Below are 23421 nucleotides of genomic sequence, written 5' to 3' on the forward strand. Positions count from 1 at the left end.
AGTTGGACTGAAATCATAAACCTTTGAATTTCTTTTAATAATTACAAGCATCTAATATACATCATTATTCATTGGTGTTGACTTTTCAGAGCCTAGTGAATGATTTGAGCATGATGGAGGAGGGATAGAAAACCCAACGTCACACCAGGATTGATAGCTTAAGAAGAAAGGGAACAGATCATCTAGTTTTATTAGTTTGGTTCCTGTTTTTCCCCCATTTTTATGGAAAATGTCAAGCATATATAAAAGTAGAGATAAGGAGCACCTGGGTGGCTCAGTGGGTTAAGCCTCTGCCTTCAGCTCAGGTCATGATCTCAGGGTCCTGGAATCGAGTTCCGCATCGGGCTCTCTGCTCAGTGGGGAAGCTGCTTCCCTCTCCCCCTCTGCCTGCCTCTCTGACTACTTGTGATCTCTCTCTTTGTGTCAAATAAATAAATAAAATCTTTTAAAAAAAAATAAAGGTAGAGATAATAGTAAGATTCACTTCCATGCACCCATCTTTTATCTTCAAAGATTATCGATCATGCTCTATTCATCTCTAACCCACTGCCTTCCCCTCCTCTGACTGTTCTAAAGCAATCCCAGCTGTCAAATTAGTTATTCATAAATGTTCAGAAAGTGAGGTCTCTTAGTTTTAATCTCCTTAGTTAACAGGCACAGAGAGGCAAAGTCACCAAGCTGGTTAGTAGCAATTATTTTTAATCCCTAGACTTCAAAAGTAAGTCAAAAAGGTTGCTAACAGAGAATATTGGACTTTACATAGTGCAGTTAAATGGTATGTATGAGACACGAATTGTCCAATTAAGTAAAACGTCTGGTCTGGTCCATGACCAGGGTCACATTTTGGATAATAGTTCTAAGTGGAATAAGAGGTTCCCCCACACGAGAACCTTAATATGTAGACTGAACATCACTTAAACTGAGGTATAAAATTGTCATCAGTACATTTAAAACCTTATTCTTAGCTTGTATCAACACTTTAGCCAATGAATTTCATAAATTAAAACTCATTCTAAACAAACAAACAAACAAAAATACCCCCACCCTTTGTATTATTTGGCCTACAACCACCTCTTTTAAATCTCCCATTCAGAAACTGACAACTCTTCCCAGTTGTTCAACAGGATGTTGGGACTGCTGGTTGATGTTCCTTTTCATCAGTAATTTCAAATTTTTTTTTTATTTTTAAATTGCAAATAAATGTATCCAAGTGAAATTGTTCTTTTCAACTAGTTAAAAATAAAATGGATCTAATACCTTTTTTAAGCTTCATTGTTTCCTATCTTCAGCCTGTCCTATTTTCTAAGAAGTTTAGTTGATGTTCATTGAGCCAATGTTAATGGCTTATCTACTATTAGATACCAAAGCACAACTAGGCTTTGATGGAGCTACTTTTCCAGGGTTTCCAGACTTAATAACCTGAGGAACCATTGTTTGAACTGATCAGAATGTTCCAGAAGTTTCTTGAGCAAGAGGAAAAGATTCTGTTAGTGTCTTCTTTGTGCTAATGTGCAAAATGTTGCTTTGGCTGCTTTGACTGTCATACTTGTCCAGTTGTATCTCAAAATGTTACCCAAGGCCTGTGACATCCACACTGTGAAAAGTGGGGCATAAAGCCTCTCTCAATGAGTATTTAATGAGGAGATAATTGAGGGTATAAAAAAAAGGCTGCAAAGATTACCTAAATAAATAACACTGTAAAAGGCAGATGTCCACTTTTTCATACACAACTCCCTCTAATTTCTCTAAGAGATAACAGCAGCAAAGATTGACAATCTATCAGGTTAACCATTTTCATTGTGTACTTTTTCTGGGCAGATTATTCACATCGAACTCCTTTGATGTGATCAGTGATGATGCTTTTATTGGTCTTCCACATCTAGAGTATTTGTAAGTAAAGAAACTTTTTTTTTTTTACATAATGATTCAGGACAAGTGCTCTCAGCTTCCTACAGCTGTCTGACAACAAATATTATAACCTATTGCAGATTCATAGAAAACAACAACATCAAGTCCATATCAAGACATACTTTCCGGGGACTAAAGTCTTTAATTCACCTGTAAGTATGAATGTTGCTATTACTTTTTAAGCTTACTAATGGATAATGCAGTTTGATAATCTGTGGGTCAAACACCCACTTCATGGTTAGTCCATGAAAATTTAAGAAACCCAAATGATTTCTCTCCATGCGCATGTGCCAAATCTCCCTGTCATCAGCCAGCGTGGATCCAGGAAACTGATCATTATTAATATGATTAGCCTAATCTAACGATAATTAGGAAAATAATCTAATGCAGGGAAGTTGTGTGACTGAAATAACTTTTTTATTATCTACATCATTACTCACTTCATGGATAGTTATGGCTTGACTGTATAGCTTAATTTGATATGTGCTGTTTTTCTTTTTCTGTGTAAGCCCTGACTTTATATACATTTAAACATATACTATAACCACCAGTAATGGCTACAGAGTACCTGAACAATTTGTTTATTAATGAAATACTTAATTATTCAATGGATGACTATAGCTATAAGAGTTGCTCTTCACGGGAGACAGTTTTGCCTCCCAGGGAACATTCATCAATATCTAGAGACGATCTGGTTGTCAGAACTCAGGGTTGTGACATCTGGCAGGTAGAGGGCACCGATGCTCCTAATCACCCTGCAATACACAGGACAGTCCCCACAACAAAGAAATATCGAGCCTGAAATGGCATAGGGTTGAAGTTGGAAGGCTCATGAACGAAATAATTTATTTCTTCTAAACTCTCCCACCCGCCCCCAACATCCATTTTGAAGGAGGCTAGAGGGCATGGAAAGAAAAGGCACTAGCATTTATTAAGTGTCTACTATTTTGTCGGTCAATTTGCTTTACATAGATTTTCATTTAATCCTCCCAACAATCCTGCCAGATAGGCACAATAATCCCCATTTTAGAAATGAGAAAACAGAGACCTAGAGGGGATATGTGACTACTGAGCTGAATAGTTACGGGATTATAACGTCAATTCCATAGTTGAACTGCAATGGCTATTCATCCATTCAAGACTATTTTTCAAGTGCCTAATGTGTGTCTCACTAATGTTAAGACAAGGATGCAGGAGATCCCGATGCCATTCTGTCAACTTTAGCATGCCCCCTCACAATACCTCACTGTCAGCTCTGTTCTAAGCCCCAGGATGCAGCAGGGAACAAGGTAGACAAAAATACTTGCCTTTGGGATCTACATTCTAGTGTGTCCATAGGGACTTAACACTTCCTCTCACCAAACCTTGTCTCAACTGCTGTTTGGATTTGCAGTAAGCAGCCCTGATGGCCAGATGTATTACACATAAATCGTTAACCCTTCAAGTTTTCTGTAAAAGGCGTTATAATGAAAAGCGTTTGCTTTGCTGTATTACACATCAATGCTGTAATGTGATACAGAAATAGCTGTGTATGGTATACATGTTAATGCCATTTTATCACAGAGTCAAACACTGCCAAACACCATTGTTTAGAAAATAATAAAAAACAGATACAAATATATGGAAGGAGAAATAGAAGTCATGACCTCAACTTGAGAGCTGCTGAATTCACATAAGTCCTACTCAACAGAGCTTTTGTCTGGTACTCAGCATCATCAAGGGCTGAAGGGAGGATGTAAGATCCACGTGTCCTCTCTGGGAACTCGTGATGTAAGTCTGCTGTTCCCATTGGTTCACTCAAGCCTATCTTCTCTCCAGTCTAAAGGACTACCTGACCCAGAAGGAAGGGAGGAAGGAAGCAAGAATGGATGGAAGGAAGGGAAAAAGGATGGATGGAAGGGTTAATGAAGGGAGAGATAGAGAAAGGGAGAAAAGAAGGGGAAAAGAAAACAGAAGGAAAGTGGGGGAAGATGGGAAGCAAAGGGAGAAGGAAAAAAATCTATAGAACACCCTGATGAAGAACATCTATTTCATTTGACTAGAGACTATTTTGTTTGTTAGGTCCATTAAATGAAATGGGAATTGAAATTTGGGTCTTAATGAGGCTTCTTATAAGAAGGGGACCCTGGTATAACATGTGCTTAGCATCCAGAAATTTTCAAGCTCAAGGGAACATCAAAGTCAGTCTTCAAAAAGAGAAGCATGAATCTTAAGGGTCAGACAGTAAAAGGGAAGCCCAACCTCTCTGACCAGGTGCTAGAGGTGGGAAGGAGGTGTTATGAGGAAACAGGTTAAAGCTGACGGAGTGAATATGACCCTTAGGTCTCTTGCATCTTCATCTAACACTTAGGTTGACTCATATGGCATTGCCAATATTAGACTGTTTTTGATCTACAAAAATGCAGTGCCATATGGTTCATCCTAAATAGTCTCTAGGAAGTGCCACACAAAGATGAATAAGATCCAGTTCCAACCTGGGGGAGCTCCGTCTGGCAAGAGCAATTAGACAAACAAATATTTTCTCACTGAGTGCCTTTGTCCCCAAGTTATGTTCTCCTTGCTAATTATGCTGTTCTTCAAAATGCCCTTCTTTCCTTCCTCCCTCCCTCCCTCCCTGCCTTCTCCCTCCCTCTTTCCCTCCCTCCCTCCCTTCCTTCCTTTCTTCTTTCCTCCCTTCCTTCCTTCCTCCCTCCCTCCTTCCCTTCCTTCCTTCCTTCCTTCCTTCCTTTTCTCCTTTCCTTTCTTCCTTTCAAGGAGAGATGGATAGGGAGGATTTGAAAACCAAATGTCCCTCTGACTGCTCAGCACATCAAGTTAGCTTTCCATTATTTACCACCTATAAATAAATCTGACATTTGTTTGAGCTATTTAGTTTCTTTTTTAAGATTCTAGGCTTTAAAGAGCACCTTCCTCCACCTGAGACCAGCTCTTCCCACTCAAAGGCAAACAGGAATCAGCAAGGAGTTATCATCTGACCCTCTAAATTGCATATACTGGAGAAGAAGTTTACAAAGCTCTATCATATTCTTGACCTCATTATAGTCTCCTGGTGACCTTACAAAAGAGGGCGTAGCACTGCCCCTGTGGACAGATGAGAACATGGGGGTGCACCCTGCATTTAAGCTGCTCCCCAGCAAGCAGTGGTAAAGGCAGAAGTTTCCTGGGGTCTTTAATTAGATGTCTCATGCTCTCTCCACCAAGTCAATTCTAGCAGGGATAGAAAGCTTTGATTGAGTTGCCTGGATCCTTCCACAGGACATGGTCTGAGGGGCAAACATGACTAGGGAAGAAGAAGATCCGGAAGACAGGGACCCTAGCCTCGCTCTTAGTCTCCAAGCCCAAATAGTTGGAATGAGACCTATAGCTTGAGTCAACTGGTTCCCACTCTGGCCTAACACTGAAGCTGCATCAAGGGGCCTACCTGAGCCTTTATATAGATGCAATTAGTTCCTAAAGAAGCAACAAACTTATCTCGCTTTCTTACACATCTATCTCAGGAGACTTAACTCCTAAAAAGAGAATTATAGACAACTTATTATATATACCCCCTTCCCCTCAAGCTAGCTTTCAGAAAAGGGAGAATTCTTTACATTTCAGTCCTTACAATGCCAGTCAAACCCTGGGACCCTCTATTTATTATTTTATTTTGAATTACTGTCCCTATGTTATATGTGTTTGACGTTAATGTTTGAATAGTTTATATATATCGACAAGGTTTGAGTTTTTCTGCTGGCTGTGTATTACTTTTGAAATTACAGGGTGAAAATGCATTAAAAATAGTTTATGGCCAATGATGACAAAAATCTCTAAACACTATATCTATTACTTTCTGTTAACACCCATGAGCCTTCTTGGTAATGATTTCCTTTGGTATCACATATGTGTCACTGTGACTGAGGCCCAGTAGGGGCAGGACTGTTGGCATGCATGTATAAAAATATTTGGGGAAAATTGTCATCAATCTAGATGTGTTGCAGAGCCCCTGCTGGTTGCTTAGAAGTGGGGGACCCAAAAGGTGCATATAGCAGTCCCCAAACTCAAGATGCCTGTGTGTTCCCAGTCAGGCAGGCAGGATGTCTTCCTTTCAGCCTTCACGATGACATATAGGTAAAGAGGCAGTGCAGGGTAGTGGCTGAGGGTGAGCTCTGCCACCAGACCCCCTGGGTTTCAAACCTGAGAGCTGTGGGATAGCCACTTAGCTTCCTTGGGCTTCAGAATTCCTTATGGGTAAAATGGGAGTGATAACAATAATCTGTAAAAACAGGGAGACAGGAGATAAGAAGGTGCTTAGGAGTACCTCGCTCCTAAGGTTGTCCTAAGATCAAATGAGTAAATCTATGCGAAGTACTTAGAACAGAGCCTGGTAGGTAGGAAACACCATTACAGAAAAATCAACTAAAATGGCCTGCCTAACCTCTATGGGTCCTGGATCAGGATTCCAAATGCTGCAGTGTTTTCATCCCCTTTAAACATTCTGTATGAAATTAAAATAACTGCACTTGAACCGCCGCAAATTCAGTGAGACACCGACTGCAGCTGGGAATCTGCACGGCAGGGAGGCTGGAAGCACCCCAGACGGCTGTGGGCGCTGCTTTCTTAGCAGCAGAGCCCGGCGGCACTGAAACAAACGTGCTGTTGGAGCCAGTCTGCTCTGCCTCAGGGAGGAGACTTTCCAGTAGGTTCCATAGTCATCATCAGAGGTTTTCTCAGGTAAACCAGGAAGACACCAAAGTGGAGGTAATGGTCATCCCCTCTGCTGGGAAGGACAGACTGTCTGCCTCTGGGAATGCTTGACCCCACTCAGCTAGTATCAAGGCGACTAGATGTTCAGTTGGACAGTTTCCTTGTGTCTTAAAAAATGTTTCTTATGCTTTGTGGAAGGCACCTTGAAAGAGCCTCCACATTGCTTTGGAATGGTTGCCATGGGGAGGCAATGAGGCGGGAGGGCATGTTGAGAGCAGCAGGTCCATGTGACGGGGGCGGGCGGGTGGCAAGGGCAGTTCCCAGGGTTTGCACTTTCTTCCTAACTCAGTGTCTCGGTATAAGGGGGTCTAAGCATTCTCCTCTACTCTCTTCTTTGTCTAGATTACTGCCCTTCCTCTCCACCATTCCAGCCTGCCCCATTCATTCATTCTTTTCAAAGTGTCTACTGAGGGCTTACTTTGTGCCAGGTACTAGGAATCTGGTGGTAAGAAGAGCATCCTTCCAGGACTTGCTACCGAATCAACCTAGAAAAAATTAACATGGATGAAATACATCCTCAAACCTTCCCTTGCCTCCTCTTCACTCCTGCTGATCGGTTCTGTCTGCTCCCCACTCAGACATTCCAGTGCACTCCTGCTCCCTACCAAAACCTCTGGTCAAATTCATTGTCTCTAAGTGGCATGGCTTAGGGTGTTGGCTCTCCTCATATCATTTCCTAATTATTAAAGATGAAGTCATAGCCTTCATGGTGAAAAGCATAAAGATGTGATTTAAGAGCTAGAATAGAACTTGTAGTTGATTCTGACCAAGTGATCGTTCACTTTGGAGAAAAGAAAACAGCCAGAGCTCAAACCCTGATATGTCATTCCTGGACCATGTCATTTCCACCTCCCCCTCCACATCCGCCCCCGCCTCACCCCTGGCTGCTCCCTAATCCAAAGAGCCCTGGAGAGGATGGACAGACAGGGGGTCGGCTTGGATGCTCGCCAGGATTCCCTTCAGTCATACCACGTGCAGAATGACTTTTCCTGACAGTTCAGTGACCACGCCCGACTCCTTGCCTCTCTCTCCATCAGCCTTCTAGTTTGTCTTCGTCTTCTTCCTAATAATACTTGTATTTGGTTTTAAAATCCAGCACTGATTTGACCCTTGCCTACCTAGCAGACTTTTGAAGAGGAAGGAGGTCCCCCACACCAATTCAGGCTCACACTCTTTCAAGCCATCTCACTCTGGACCAGAAAGAAAAAGGGAAGAGAAGAAGGTCTCTAGACTTTCAGGACCAATAGCATGCCTCTCTGGAATCACTTGCTTTCCACATAAATATCCCTCATGAGATGGACTCTGTAGTAAGGAGTAAGAGAAAATATGACAAAATCTTTATAGTGATTACTTCTTCCAGGATGATTATTATTTCATCCTTTAAAAAATAATTTCTATACTTTCCAAATTTTCTTGAAGAAATAATAAGCATTATTACATATATAGTATATATGTATGCATGTGTATATATATGTGTGTGTACATATATCAGAAAATATATATATGCCAGTTATATATATATATATCACTAATATATATAATATGTATCAGTAAATGATGAGATGCTTAAAAATACTAAGGCATAGAGTTCTGTCTACTCAGAGAGGCAAAGAGAATAGATGATCTCAGCTCCTGAATTGAACATTTAAAAGTGCTTAGGCATTAAATATCACTGGTTTTGACAATAACAAAGAAATGCATTAGTTTTATAGTCTTGATTATCTGACATAGGCTTAAATATTCATCTGCAGATGCCAAAATTTTCCCTGGAATCCATTTCAGTAGTGTGTATATAAAAAACACTAGCAGTTGTGTGAGTTAATTTTCACAATAAAGGAAATTGGTATTCTTTACTCAGTTTGGCAGATAGAGACAGAAACCAAGACAGGTGAAATTAAGTTGGGAAAAGGCACACTCCTGAGAATGAGGATGCTCAAATGGAAGCCCTTGTCCACTTGAGACCAAGCCGGACCCCAAACCACCACACTGCTCTCAGTGATGCTGAGGACGAGACTGACAGCCAGTTTTACAAAAGACACAGAACATGTTTCAACCAGAGCATCTATTAGGGGAAAGGGAATAATGACATGAAGCTATTACTCTGTGAAGCTGGGGGGACAATGGAGGGAAAGGAGAAAGTGAAAAAAATTGAATGCGTTAGATTGTCCATTTTGCCTTCCAGTAGCAAGACTCATTACAGAGATGGAATCTGAAGAATCAAACGATCCTAACATCAAGCCTAAAAACCCCAACCCTAACCCATGAAATGCTATCTCAGTCTCTCCAGCTGTTTAACTCATAGGCACCAGATCTTCACTCCTATCATCTCATGACCAAAGCTGAGCAGGCTTCAGGGAGCATCAGGGACTTGCTACTTTTCTTCCTGGCAGCTCTGGTGCAGAGCCCTCAGGAGTCCCCTCACCCGCATCCCCACCCCCTAAGAGAACACACCTTAAGCCTTCAGATGCCCATGATGATTTTTGAAGCTCCAGTCCCCCCTCGAAGCTGAGTTTCAGCTGAGGCAAGGAACCCAGAGGAATGGCTCCAAGTCTGGACTGAATGCAGTCCTTAATTTCCCCAGATGATGAGGGCCTGATGCCATGTGGGAATCTTGTGAGAAAAATGAGACATCATCGAACCACTCAGATCCCTGCATGCTGACCCTGACAGTCCCTCACACTCCAGCCCGATTACTTTGGGACTTAGTGAGTGAAGTAAAATAATTGATTTAGAATCACTAAATCTTCACTGGACAGAACCATACCATACACAAATACTAAGCAATGGCGTCTGTTTAAAACCTCAACTTTATTCTTTGTTCCTTCTGAATTTAAAATAATAATACATGCTTGATGATAAAAACTCTCACAATCTGGATGTTTATATAGTAAAAGTGAAATATTCCAAATGTAAAAAAATGATTCTCCTTCCAGATTTTTCTTTATGCATTGTTAGACATGTATCCTCCCTCCTCACGTGGGATTACCCTCTATATCCTACTCTCCAGTTTACCTTTTTTTTCTTTTAGGCATCATTCTGTGTCAAATCATAGAGATCTACCTCATGTTTTAAAATCTCCTGCAAAATATTCCATGTTAAGTATAAATCATCATTTATTTACACAATCCCTTATTAATGGACATGTAGGTTGTTTCCAATTCTCTTCTCCTACGGATAATGCTAGATTAAATATCTTTCCCCACTGGAAGTGGGTCTTTTTTTTTTTTTTTTTTTAAAGATTTTATTTATTTGACAGAAGAGATCACAGTAGGCAGAGAGGCAGGCAGAGAGAGGGGAAGGGAAGCAGGCCCCCTGCTGAGCAGAGAGCCCGACGCGGGACTCGATCCCACGACCCTGAGACCATGACCCGAGCCGAAGGCAGCGGCTTAACCCACTGAGCCACCCAGGCGCCCTTAAAATAATTCCAACTCTCTTCACTTGGTAAATTGGTAAATATTCTTAACTGGCCAGCTAATTAACGTGTGAAGGCATTTCATCGTCTCTTCTTAACTTTGCAGATTCTGCTGATCTCCCGTGTGCCTTAAGTATCCTTCACTGTTGACCCATCAGCTCCCAGTGGAAGGGTGATTTATATCTGGGCCCTTTACATTTGTTTTGCAGAGTAATTCCCAGCTTTATCAGCATTGTTTTCCTAAAACATTCTCTGCTCCAGTCCCTGCTGCCTGCTTTCTTCTTATGCAAATGTAACCCTGTCACTGAGGCCTGCCAAAGACTTTTGGGAAGCTGTCTCAACTCCTCTTCCTGGGCCTCGGAAGCCTTCCTTTCCTTTCTGGGTCTTACTTCCTCATGTTTCTGCCTCTTTTATGAGTCCAGGCAGACTTCTCATGCCTACTTCTCATCAAACCTAGGCGTGAAGCTCCCTCCTATCTTGTTCAGAAACAGTCCACTGTGAGTCAGTATTTCACTGAATTTTGGCAGTAGAACAGGGAAACAAGTCACACTAAGTGCGGTAAATCCATCCACCATTTCTGCCTCTGGCACCCCTCATGGTGCTCTGCCTCCGCCAGTGAGATCCTCCCTGTTATAAGAAGCCCTCAAAAGGCATAAAGCCTCATTTTACAGCCCAAGAAGGCTAGCCTGCCTTCATCAGCCCCAAGCCCCCAACTTTGTTGACTTAAAAGTCGCCCATCTTGTCATGGAAAAATGATGTCTCTCCACCCCAAAAGTCTTGTAGCTCCAAGTCCGTGTCTTAGCAGCTGCTTCTGTGGTTGGCCTTCATGTTGGGTATGTGAGGCCTAGAGCTCTATCCTCTGGGCAGGAAGTGGAACTCCCAAATTTGCTCATTGTTCAAAACAACTACCTTGGAAAAAAGAATAAAAATAAAAGAACTGCCTTGGGCAGCATTGCAAACATGGTACCTCTTCCTGGGCTGGTGGCAGTAATAATTCAGGACTTGACTGTTTCTTCATCGCATGCCCGCCGTCCTGTGACACAGCCTCCTTGAAACTTGTGTCTTACAACCAGTTGTAGTTGGTTTCATCCACTTAGAAGTTCACCTGAGAACTTGAAGACACATGGTGCAAGAAAGTAAATTGAGACACATAACTTGGGAGTGATTCAGGACTAGACCAAGACACAAGGAGTTCTCTTCTTTCAACCACTAGGCAGAAAGGTGAATTATAGAGACATTCTCTTGAAAAGTCCTTAGGGTGCCTTAGTGGCTCAATTGGCTAAGCAACTGCTTTCAGCTCAGGTCATGATCCCAGAGTCCTAGGTTTGAGTCCTGTATCAGGCTCCCAGCTCCACAGGGAGTCTGCTTCTTCCTCTGACCTTCTCCTGTCTCATGTTCTCTCTCACTCTCTATCTCAAATAAATAAATAAAATCTTTAAAAAATACATTTTGAAAAAATGGGGCACCATTTTTGGTGGGCTTAGTCAGTTGAGCGTCTGCCTTTGGCTCAGGTTGTGATCCCAGGGTTCCCAGATCAAGCCCCGCATCGGGCTCCCTGCTTGGGGGGAAGCCTGCCTCTCCTACTCCCTCTGCTTGTGTTCCCTCTCTCGCTGGGTCTCTCTGTCAAATAAATAAATAAAATCTTTGAAAAGTCTTCTTTAGCAACATTTTATTAATCCTAATACCACTGCAGTCATAGTGTTTCTTTCATATAGCCAGTTTTCTAAATATTATTTCTTAGGCAAGCTCTTCTTCTTTTCCTTTCCCCTTCCTCCCTGCCGCCCTTTATTGAGAATAGACCAGATGCCAGGTACCATCCGGAGTTATCTTATCTACTCTCCCTAACTATCTTGTGACATGAGGTATTATCATCTCCCCCTAAAAAAATGAAAATATTGAGTCCTGAAGAAGATTCAGAATTAAAGTCACACAGCCAGGAAGTAGTGGCGTCAGAATTCAAACCAAGCTCAGAATGGCTCCAAAGCAGTGCCCTTCTTTACATAATAGACCATCATTGAGACTAGAACATTCTGATTCAGTTCCCATTCTTATGTTCCAAGATTCATTGAAAAGAGGTTTCCAACCTAGTCGTAATTTCTAAAACTCAAGAAAACAACATAATTAACTTAAAAATAGGTTTTAAAAGTCTTGAATGTTTGCACTTGAGAAATCTCATATTAATTAAGCAGGTAGAAGACAGAAGAGTTTTGAGAGTCTTTTAAACGGAATTTGAGAGAACTTTCAGGGACTTTGGAGGCCAACAATATATGCTTTTTTTGTTTCAGTTTAGTTTTTATTTTTTGTGTGTGAAAAAATTTCATTAGAAAAGTATATAACCGATATGGGTGCACATACACACACACAATACTGGTTAAAAATAGAAAATTATCAGAATCTACATCCCTTCCTACTGTTATGTCCACACTTCTGCAATATGGACACATTTCCCTTTTCTTGATACCATCAGGACTACTCCTTACTCATTAGCTTTGATTAGAATTATTCTAGTGACTCACGAAAGAACAAATAGAAAGAGAAAGAGAAAACAGTTCCTGTGCAGTAAAATAAGAACTGGAAGAAAAGGAAAAGAAATGTTTAAAGAAGATGGATGGAGGGATGGACATATGTGACAAAGTTGTTTTCTGAGGTCAAATGAATGGAACTAAAAGAAAAGAAAAATATAAAAAGGGAGTATATACTTTGGAAAGAAGAAAGGATGTGCTGGCAGGGGGATAGGTTAGACAGGTCCCCAAACTCTAGAGCTACTGGCACTATTAGTTGGGGGTTTGGCCACTATCTAGAGCAAGTGAGAAGGAGAGAGGGAGGAGCAGGGGCAGGCTGAGTGTGAGATGAAATGGGCATTGTCACCCATTTAGTTAGTTATCATTTGGGACACATCCCCTAGACTGAATGTCTAAGAGTATGAATCTCATATTCCATTCTACATAAACAGATCAATGTCCAATACCACTTTGTTACTGGTTTTTTAGCATCTTTTTTGTCATAATACGTAGAAAATGCCATAAATACTGAGTGAGCACTGAAGCAAAGAGACCAAGAATTGAATATACAATAGTGGGAAACTGAGTAGTATCTTAGAAGAAATAAAATAGGTACTGCAACTAATTTAGTATAGTCAGGAAAGAATAAAAAGGATTCATAATTAAGTTTTATTATAAAATGCATCTATTTAGTTTGATTACAGTTTACATCACTCTTTTTTTTTTTTTTTTTCTGCAGGAGCCTCGCAAACAACAATCTCCAGACACTCCCAAAAGATATTTTCAAAGGCCTGGATTCTTTAACAAATGTGTAAGAGGACCTAAGACATCACTGATTAATTAATTTACAATAGTTAACAAAGAAAATTAGTATTAATTTTTAGAATTTGTAATTGGCTTTAAAATTAAACTATAATTTTACAATTTAAATTTTAAATTTGCTTAAATTTTTGAGTCTTCTATAGTAAAGACTCAAAATATATATTCTATAATCTGAATATATAGTGCCCAGACTTTCCATGGGGCAAAGTGTGTGTCTTATGGGTGGGAGCACTGATAAGGGACTTTGAGGGGGTGGGAAGAGGAGGCCCCGAGTGAAATTTCAAGATGCCTTTTTTCTCATGAGGTCCAGGAAATGGGGCTACAAAGGAAAAACATAAAGGAGTCTGGGAAACTGACCGAGTACAGATGAAAGGTTACACCCATGGGTTGGTCAGTCAACAGAGAAATGGAGCAGGAAGTGGGGGAAGGGAGGCAAGTTTGCCTTTTCTCTCCTTAGATTGAACAACAACTCTAGGCTTAATCCCCAGGAATTTGGCTTAAGCCCCAGGAAGGGAATGAACTTAATTATTTTTGACCCTTTTTCAAACAAAAGAGCTTTCAAACTTTGACTTTTAAGCCTCAGAGTGAAAGATCTTTGTAAGGAATTTGTATATTTTGCTGTAAACAAAGCAAGTAATATATGCCTAACTCTCTCAAAAGCAATTTAGCTTCATTAAGTGCCTTCCAGACATTAGAAGGGTATTTAAATGGTTATAAGGTAGATATAGGAAAAATGAAAGGATATATGTAAACATAAAGTTTTTTTTTTTTTTTAATCAACTCAGGTACTTTTCTATAGAATATATGTTCAAAACAACTTTTCTCCAATAACAAAAGATCTGAGTCAAGTATTTTCTCCTAAACCTAGTATTTAACTTCAAATCAATAAGCTAATGGAAAACTGTATGTGTTCCTTGTGGTATTTCCCCAGCCCCTCCTCAGTGCCTGGTACCCCAAATCCTGAATGATGGTTTATTTGCAAGAGAGTACCAGAAGAAAGACACTACCAAAAAGTCTCAGACAGATCACAGTTAGCTGTTCTGGTTTACAATCACCCAGAAAACTTGCCAGTCATTATTTGGGGTCAGAATATTCTTGGGAGATAAAGTCAGTCCTGGGAAGGTCTTCGAAGTTAGATGATATACCATGGCAGATTTGGGGATACGGCTTATTTGGACATTGTCCTCTGGCCCATCCTTCTGTCAGCCAGTACCACACATGAGCAAAAACCAAAACAACAACAACAAAGAACCCACATGAGATTGGCTCAGTCTCTAAGGAAATCCCGTAATGGGTTTGGCCTTTTGGATCTACTCTAATATGCCTAAACCAAGAATTATCTAAGTACAAGGATCCTTGATAGTTATCTTTTCATGGATTTCTTCGTTTTCTTGAATGTATCCCCCCAAAACATTTTTAAATGCCTCAACATTTAAAAATTATTTGTGTGCTGTGTGAAGACTAGGCAATACCTATCTTGGGAATTCTGTGTGACCAAGAAGGGTTTTAGGAAGTAGCTGGAATTTCTGAACAGAAGCAGTGCAAATAAACAGAAAACTTGGTGAGTCAGGATCATATGTGGAAATTTAAACGATCGTGCTGTATAGTTTATTACAGACAAGAGCTGCTGGATGTCTGAGTTAACTCTGGTGTGTCAAAGTCATTTCCTATTAAAATTGAATTTGTAGACCATGGAATAGGATCAGGATGAATTACATCTGTGAGGAAGAGCAAAAGCAAATAGTTCGCTTGATTTAATTAAATATGATATAATAAGCACTATATTCTGTCCTCTAGACCTGCTCTGTCCAATATGGTAGCCACACATGTGGTCACCGAGCAGTGTTCCTAGTGTAACTAAGGAACAAAGCTTTAAATTTATACTTAGTTTTTAAAAAATTAAGTAGAAAACTAAATTTAAATTGAAAAACTGATTCTCAGTTCAGCTATTGCAAAAGTTAATTATGTTTGGAACAACTTGGATGTGTGAAACTATTTTTTTCTGAGTATAAATTTTATGAAATCTAAATACAGATCACATACTTCTGATGAAAATTTAGCCTCAAACTGAGTTATGCTCTAAGTGTAAAATACACACTAGCCTCCAAAGTCTTAAGATTTTGGGGATGCCTGGGTGGCTCAGCTGGTTGAGTGTTTGCATTCAGCTCAGGTCATGATCCCGGGGTCCTGGAATCAAGTCCTGCATCAGCCTCCCTGCTCAGTGGGGAGCCTGCTTCTCCCTCTGCCTCTGCCTCTGCCTGCTGCTCCCCCTACTTTGCTCTCTCTTTCTCTGACAAATAAATAAACTTAAAAACAACAACAAAGATTTAGTGTTTTTTAAAAGTATAAAATACCTCATTAATAATGTTTGTTGGCTACACAGCTAAATGATTTGTGTGAGATATTAAATAAAATATATTATTTAAAAATAAATGACAAATTATTTTAATATATTATTAAAATTAATGTCACCTATTTCTTGTTACTTTTTTTAGAAATATAGAAAAAAAAATTTAAGGTTTTATTTATTTATTTAAATGAGAGAGAAAGAGAGAATGAGTGGGAGCAGAGGGAGAGGGAGAAGCAGACTCCCCACTGAACAGAGAGCCTGCTTGATTCCAGGACCCTGAGATCATGACCTGAGCTGAAGGGAGACGCTTAACTGACTGAGCCACTCAGGTGCTCCTACAAAATTTTAAATTACATATGTAGTTTACACTATATTTCTATGGACAGCACAGCTCTAAACAGAGCTGCCTTTGCTCCAAGAAGGAAATATATATATTTTTTAAAGATTTTATTTATTTATTTGACAGAGAGAGATCACAAGTAAGCAGAGAGGCAGGCAGAGAGAGAGGAGGAAGCAGGCTCCCTGCTGAGCAGAGAGCCTGATGCGGGACTCGATCCCAGGACCCTGAGACCATGACCTGAGCCGAAGGCAGCGGCTTAACCCACTGAGCCACCCAGGCGCCCCCCAAGAAGGAAATATTTATGAGGTTCTATTGACTGGGTGGCATTCAAGAGTGCGCTCACTGTGGGATATCTCTGAATTCAAAGTGAGTTGTCAGTCATGTTCAAGGTAGATGATGGAGCATGATGTAAAGCCAGGTAAAAGCAATCTGCATATGTTAATTGCTGAGGTAGAGGTCATACCTGTGTAGGTAGGATCCTCATACAGCAAAATCAACTGAAGTTTGTCTTTCAGGGACCTAAGAGGGAATTCATTTAACTGTGACTGTAAACTCAAGTGGCTAGTGGAATGGTTGGACCACACCAATGCAACTGTTGAAGACATCTACTGTGAAGGTCCCCCAGAATACAAGAAGCGCAAAATCAATAGTCTCTCGCCCAAGGATTTTGATTGCATCATTACAGGTAATGTATTCCAAATCATTCCACCTCATAAAGCTAAAATAAGGGCTACATTTTGCGTGTGTGCAGGAATTGATATTTTTAATATCTTTAAAAACCGAACGACCAATTTTAATTTTTTATGATAAAACATTAAAACTTTGTGGGTTTAAAAGCAAAGTAAAATTATCATTTTACTATTTCTCTTAAATAAATGTATCTCTTAAGGATGTTTGAGATCTAGCCAAGGAATGAAGCAAGCATTAGCACACAGTTATTCATCATCATTTCCTGTTTTTGCAGAATTTGCAAAGTCTCAAGACCTGCCTTATCAATCACTGTCCATAGATACTTTTTCTTATATGAACGATGAGTATGTAGTCATTGCTCAGCCTTTTACCGGAAAGTGCATTTTCCTTGAATGGGACCATGTAGAAAAGACCTTCCGAAATTATGACAACATTACAGGTATGAAAAACCTGACCATATTTTGAATAGAAAGTTAAGCAGGTTGGACCGAGGGCAACAGAAAAAGACAATTGGCTTGGGGGGATGCTTGGCCACGCTTAGAGTACTTTAATCCCCATCCGTACCATTTACTAAATGATTGGGGATTTACTAAACCTTGATTTCCTGACTTGTAAATGGGAATAATAATACTTAACTCATGGGGTTGTTGAAGATAATGTATTCATAAGATAATGTTATCACATATTCAAGAAACAGCATAGAACGTAGCATAGTAAATGCCAAATAAAGATGAATTATTTTTCTTCAAAAGAAAAGTATTGGACAAGGAATCATGAGTTTTAATCTAGATTCTGCCACAAACCAGCTGGGTGAGCCACTCACCCTCACTGGGCCTTCCCTTTTTCTTATCTATAAAACAAAGATGTTATTTTAGATCAATGAGTCACAAGCTCTTTTGTACAAAGTAACCCCCTGTAAATGTTAATGTACTCCTTGTCACAAAAAGGGGTTCTGGTCCAATAAATCTGTGAACCGTATCTCCCTCTTGGAGATTCATAATAATTATGCATTAGAGGCCCTGAGAAGTCTAGCAGTGATGAAGCCTCTTGCCAGTGTTTTGTGCATTTAATTTGACCTTCGGAACTACTTTTCTTCCATGAAAACTTTTACTTATGTGACTTCTTAATTTTTCTTCTCATTTCAACAACTTAATGGTTTTTAAATAAGAATATGGGCCTCCCTCCAAAATGTTTTCAGCAGCTTTAGCTTCTAATACCTTTAGATCTGTTCCTGAGAGCATTCAAACCTCTATGTAAAAGATTACACTTCTTGGGTGGGAAGAGTTATAACTCAGTTGTGTTGGTGGCTGTCCACCCCACTGCTTACAGGATCAGGAAAGGTCTGGGCCTTGTTTGAGACTAAGGTGCCCAGGTGAAGGGATCTTCTCCAAACTGAGGTCCTCCCAGAAACCTCCTTCTTTCTCAAGGAGGAAGGTCATACTTCCCTTTCTCCCAAAGTGCCCTCAGTTTTCTAATGGACTGCAGCAGCTTTGTGCAGTTTTAAACCAGGTTCTTCTTACCTGTGTATAGTCCATCAATTATTCTAGATGAATCTTAGAATGAACATTTGAAGGAGAAATGAATCACATATATGCAGACTTTCAGAGGACATCATTCGTCTAAGATGACAAATATATACTCAATATGCAATCATTATGACCTCCCTTACCCCAGAAAGACATCGCTAATCAATCACAGTGCTCTTGCTTATGCAGTGCAGACAGGACTACGAATCCTTCTCAGCACAGTTATCCAACTCATCAGTTGATCAATATTGATACGTGGTTGAAGTCTAGTGGCCATTCCTGATCTAGGCCAAACCCTCATTGTACAGAAGAGAAAACTGAATTCCAGAGAAGTTAAGTGATTTTCCCGAAGTCACACAACCAGTTGAGTTCTGAAAAGGGTCACAAATAGGATAATTTCATCAATTAGTAGAAAGAGCTGATGCAGAACTTACTGCTTTGCAGCTCCTAAAGTTAGAAAAGGCTTGGGCCCCAGATTTGCCTTGCTTGCTTTGGATTTCCTAGAGCCAAGCTCCCTCTAGTCAATATTTACTGATAAATGATCTTTATATTTCCTTTTTTTTTTTTTAAGGTTTTATTTATTTATTTGACAGAGAGATCACAAGTAGGCAGAGAGGCAGGCAGAGAGACAGGAGGATGCAGGCTCCCTGCTGAGCAGAGAGCCCGATGGGGGGGCTCCATCCCAAGACCCTGAGACCATGACCTGAGCCCAAGGCAGAGGCTTTAACCCGCTGAGCCACCCAGGTGCCCCGATATTTATATTTGCTGATAAATGCCAAACTCTTCCTTAAAGGATATACTGAGCAAGGACACTGATCCATATTGTCTCTGAAATTTCTCAAAATAAGTCTCTGGAGTATCTCTTGTGACTATACTCCTCTTTCATTTTTCTCAAGAATTTCTCTTCCTTGTCTTCTCTCTTGCCACCAATAGCCTAAGCTTCAGGTAAATGACAAATAGCATCTTTGTCTTTTCTTAGGGGAAAATCACATTATTTTTAGAGCAAGAACCCTTTCACACTGGGAACAAACCAATTACAGGTAGAATCATGGGCTACCCACATCACTGCTCAAGACTTTTTAGGGTGGTTCTAGAAACTTGTGGGATCCTAGCCCAAGTCGGAAGCCCTAGAATAGCTCAACTCCCTACAGATTGGGTTAAAAGCATAGAGACGCTGGTAGACTTGGGTTTGAATCCCAACTCTGCCTTCTCCTAGCACCACTGAACCTGTCTGAGTTTCTGTCTGCTCATCTGCAAAAGGAAGGATAATATTTATCTCTTCAGATTGTTGGCAATTTTTAATGAGATGATTTGGCAAAGCGCAGAGCTGGTGCTCAGTAAGTGGCAGTTTTCACTAGAATTACTGTAATTAACTCATGATGTGTCAGGGAAAGCTATGCTTGCTTTCTGCAAGTAGTGAGAGGAGAAAACTCAGGCAGTAGCCGTGTGCCCTATTAAATGTCTAGTGCATGTTGGATGTGACTTGACAACTCAGTTGTTGGTAACAAGGCCTCGTGAGGCACAAAAGCACAGAACCTCAGAGTCCTGCTGCCATTTGGCCTTGGAGATTGGCCTTGCCTATTCAACCAAGGAAATCCTTATTCCAGGCTGATTTTGGTAGAAGTTGTATGGCTTCAGGTTGCATGTTTACATGCTGCAGAAGACGATGGCCATTCTACTAATCTCTCATTTGTCTTTTCCCAGGCACATCCACTGTAGTGTGCAAGCCTATAGTCATTGAAACTCAGCTCTATGTTATTGTGGCCCAGCTGTTTGGCGGCTCTCACATCTATAAGCGAGACAGTTTTGCAAATAAATTTATAAAAATCCAGGATATTGAAATTCTCAAAATCCGAAAACCCAATGACATTGAAACATTCAAGATTGAAAACAACTGGTACTTTGTTGTTGCTGACAGCTCAAAAGCTGGTTTTACTACCATTTATAAATGGAACGGAAATGGATTCTACTCCCATCAATCTTTACATGCGTGGTACAGGGACACCGATGTGGAATATCTAGAAATAGCCAGAACACCTCAGACACTCAGAACGCCTCATTTAATCCTGTCCAGTAGCTCCCAGCGTCCTGTAATCTATCAGTGGAACAAAGCAACACAATTGTTCACTAACCAAACAGATATCCCTAACATGGAGGACGTCTATGCCGTCAAGCACTTCTCGGTGAAAGGTGACGTGTACATTTGCTTGACAAGATTCATTGGCGATTCCAAAGTAATGAAATGGGGAGGTTCCTCCTTTCAGGACATTCAGAGGATGCCATCACGAGGATCCATGGTGTTCCAGCCTCTTCAGATAAATAACTACCAATACGCAATTCTTGGAAGTGATTATTCCTTTACGCAAGTGTATAACTGGGATGCAGAGAAAGCCAAATTTGTGAAATTTCAGGAATTAAATGTTCAAGCACCAAGATCATTCACGCATGTGTCCATTAATAAGCGTAATTTTCTTTTTGCTTCCAGTTTTAAGGGAAATACACAGATTTACAAACATGTCATAGTTGACTTAAGCGCATGACACACCAAATTCTGTGGCTGCCACCAGAAACTTTCTACAGTACATGATCCGGATGAACTCAATGCATGATGACTCTTCTTATCACACTTGCAAATGAATGCCTTTCAAACATTGAGACTGCTAGAACCAAGCACTACCAGTATCTCCATCCTTAACTGTCCAGTTCAGTGGTGTGGGAAGTGACCTTTTATAAGACAAAATTGAATTGTGTGACTGTTCTTTGCAGTGAAGATGTGTAAATAAGTGTTTAATGGTATCTGTTACTCCAAAAAGAAATATTAATATGTACTTTTCCATTTATTTATTCATGTGTTCAGAAACTGCCAAATAAAATGTTTACATTTTCTTTCATATCCCAAAGGTAATTATTTACAGTTGTTTTAGTCTCGGTGACGGTACATTGAGGAAATAGGTTATACAATAGGGTTATGTTTGGATCGAGATCTTATGGTATGAATAAGGAGTGAAAACGAAACACTGATATTCATTACCCAAGATTTATGAACAGGTTTATCAGCTGTTTGGATTTGGAACATTCAAGGGTGTTTCCAAAGGTCACGGCTTTTAAGAGCATTTTGTGGTGAAAAAAAAAAAAAAGAGCATTTTGTGGTGAAGGGGTGACAAATTTAAAGTGGGGTAGAGAAATTTGCTTATTACAAGTAGCCTGATTTGACATAAAGAATAGTGAGATCCATCCTTTTCCTATCTGATAGCTCTAGCTTAAAAAATTCTTCAAAAAACTTGGAGACAAAGAGAAAGTCAAGTTTTTAAATTTTAAAAATGCTATTTAAGGACTTTCTAAGTGTCTGACCCTAGACTCATCTGAGAGCTGATTGAGGTAACCTTAGAGTTCATGCCTCAAATTCACTCCATATGTGGGCCTCTTAATCTTATCAAGGAAGCTTCACTTCTAGACATCAGTTTGGATGTTACTGACATGCTGCAGAGTGTGCAGGAAGCTCATGTTTGATTTTCCAAATTCCTACTCCCGGTTAACATGGTTTGTTAGCATCTAGCATAGTGCCTATAGGGTAGGCTCTCAAAAATTGCATTCGAAGACGCATGTGTGTCCTCCTGTTATAATGTAATAATAAACTTCACAAGTCCCTTTGATCTAGTCAGTCCTATTTATTGAGTACCTATTAAGAATGGGGTATTGTTCCTATGGCCTTGGGGAGCAGAATTCAGGAGAAATAGGGCATGGCCCCAGGGCATGGACCCTTGTCCTCTGGGGCCTTAGACTAATTGGAGGGTTAGGACAGAGAAACCTGCAGAGTAAGTTGTAAATGCCAATCATCATCTTAACATTCTGATTATAAAGGTCCCAGGAGTATCAAAAATGAGTTCCTGGAGGAAGTGGTCCTTGTTTGAACTTAAAGGGGAGATATGGTTTCAAAAGGGGATCTTGGCAGAGAAGATATGCCTGGCATGAATTGGCTCTGTGTGAATCAGAGCTTCCTACAGCTTTTATTGCTCCCTGTATTCCTTTGCAAAATGAATGGGTAGGGGGAGGAGGGCAGACATTAACCCCTCTGCCAGCACCTATCTGGTAAAGTAGAGACACCAAAGGTACACAGAGTAGTTACACCATCTCCAAGAAGCAATGCCTTGGGAAGTTATGCATAGGAGCCAGATTTCTTTACCACGTGGGAAGATATGAACTGACAATAGAGTTATGGGGGACAAGAAGCCTTACCCACTGCTGATCTTGCACACAGGAAGAACTGGCCTTTGAATTTCTTATTTTTTCAGTCCCCTTTTTCTATAAGCAGCACATATGCTGTTGAAGAACACCTGCTTTGTACAGACTGGGTTTAAACCCAGCCTTGCCATGTACTGACTTTGTCCACAGGCAAGTTACTTAAGTTGTGTCTGAGCCTCAGTTTCTTTATCTGCAAAGGGAAACTAATGCCTATCCAAGGACAGTGGAAGGATTAAATGAGATAAAATGCACTCAGTGGATTGAATTTTCCAAATATGGCCACAATATTTCCCATTCCATGTGTTCTATGAGAACCTTGCTTCCACCCCATCAACAGGTGGTGCCCAATTCTGTTGTCTTTAAGTGTGGGCAGGCTTTTAATCAATAGAATGTGGTGGGAATGATGCAGTTTGACTTTGAGCCTAGACCATAAAAACAATGAAGCTTCTACCTTGTGAACTGGGACAATCGCTTTTGGAACCCTGAATGGCCACCCACAAAGTCCCACGAGGCTGAGGCCACCATCTTGAGGAAGCCCACCCCGCTGAAGTCCCATCTAACAGCCACATCAAGCACCAGCCCTGTGAGTGAAGATGCCTCGGGTAATTCCAGCCCTGAGCTGTCGGACCTACCCCCACTGAGGCTCTGGATGACAAGACATCCCCACGGTACCTGGTCCAAATTCCTGACCCACAGAATCTATGAGCATCATAAAACGGTCAATTCAAGCATCTAAGTTTTGGGGTGACTTGATACACTGCAGCAGTAATTGGAAATGCACACAAGGTACTTAACACCGACCTGACACAAATCAGCACGCATGGAGTGTGCCGAATCCACACCCAGAATATTGCATGCTTTGGGGTCATGTTCTACATTTATTACCT

At 40.5% G+C, this 23421-nt stretch overlaps 1 protein-coding gene across 1 annotated transcript in view; it reads left to right on the forward strand.

The window, feature by feature from the left end:
* Positions 1 to 21183, forward strand: part of LGI1 (leucine rich glioma inactivated 1) — a 39372-nt gene extending 18189 nt beyond the window's left edge. Inside the window, exons 3-8 of the mRNA XM_044240123.1 lie at positions 1819 to 1890; positions 1989 to 2060; positions 13304 to 13375; positions 16592 to 16761; positions 17041 to 17205; positions 19997 to 21183. Coding sequence (XP_044096058.1) covers positions 1819 to 1890; positions 1989 to 2060; positions 13304 to 13375; positions 16592 to 16761; positions 17041 to 17205; positions 19997 to 20832 — 1387 coding nt within the window. The 3' untranslated portion in view covers positions 20833 to 21183. The remainder of the gene's footprint in view (positions 1 to 1818; positions 1891 to 1988; positions 2061 to 13303; positions 13376 to 16591; positions 16762 to 17040; positions 17206 to 19996) is intronic.
* The last annotated feature ends 2238 nt before the right edge of the window (positions 21184 to 23421 follow it).

This window comes from Neovison vison, chromosome 2, assembly GCF_020171115.1.
Source record: "Neovison vison isolate M4711 chromosome 2, ASM_NN_V1, whole genome shotgun sequence".
In the NCBI taxonomy this organism is placed as follows: Eukaryota; Metazoa; Chordata; class Mammalia; order Carnivora; family Mustelidae; genus Neogale; species Neogale vison.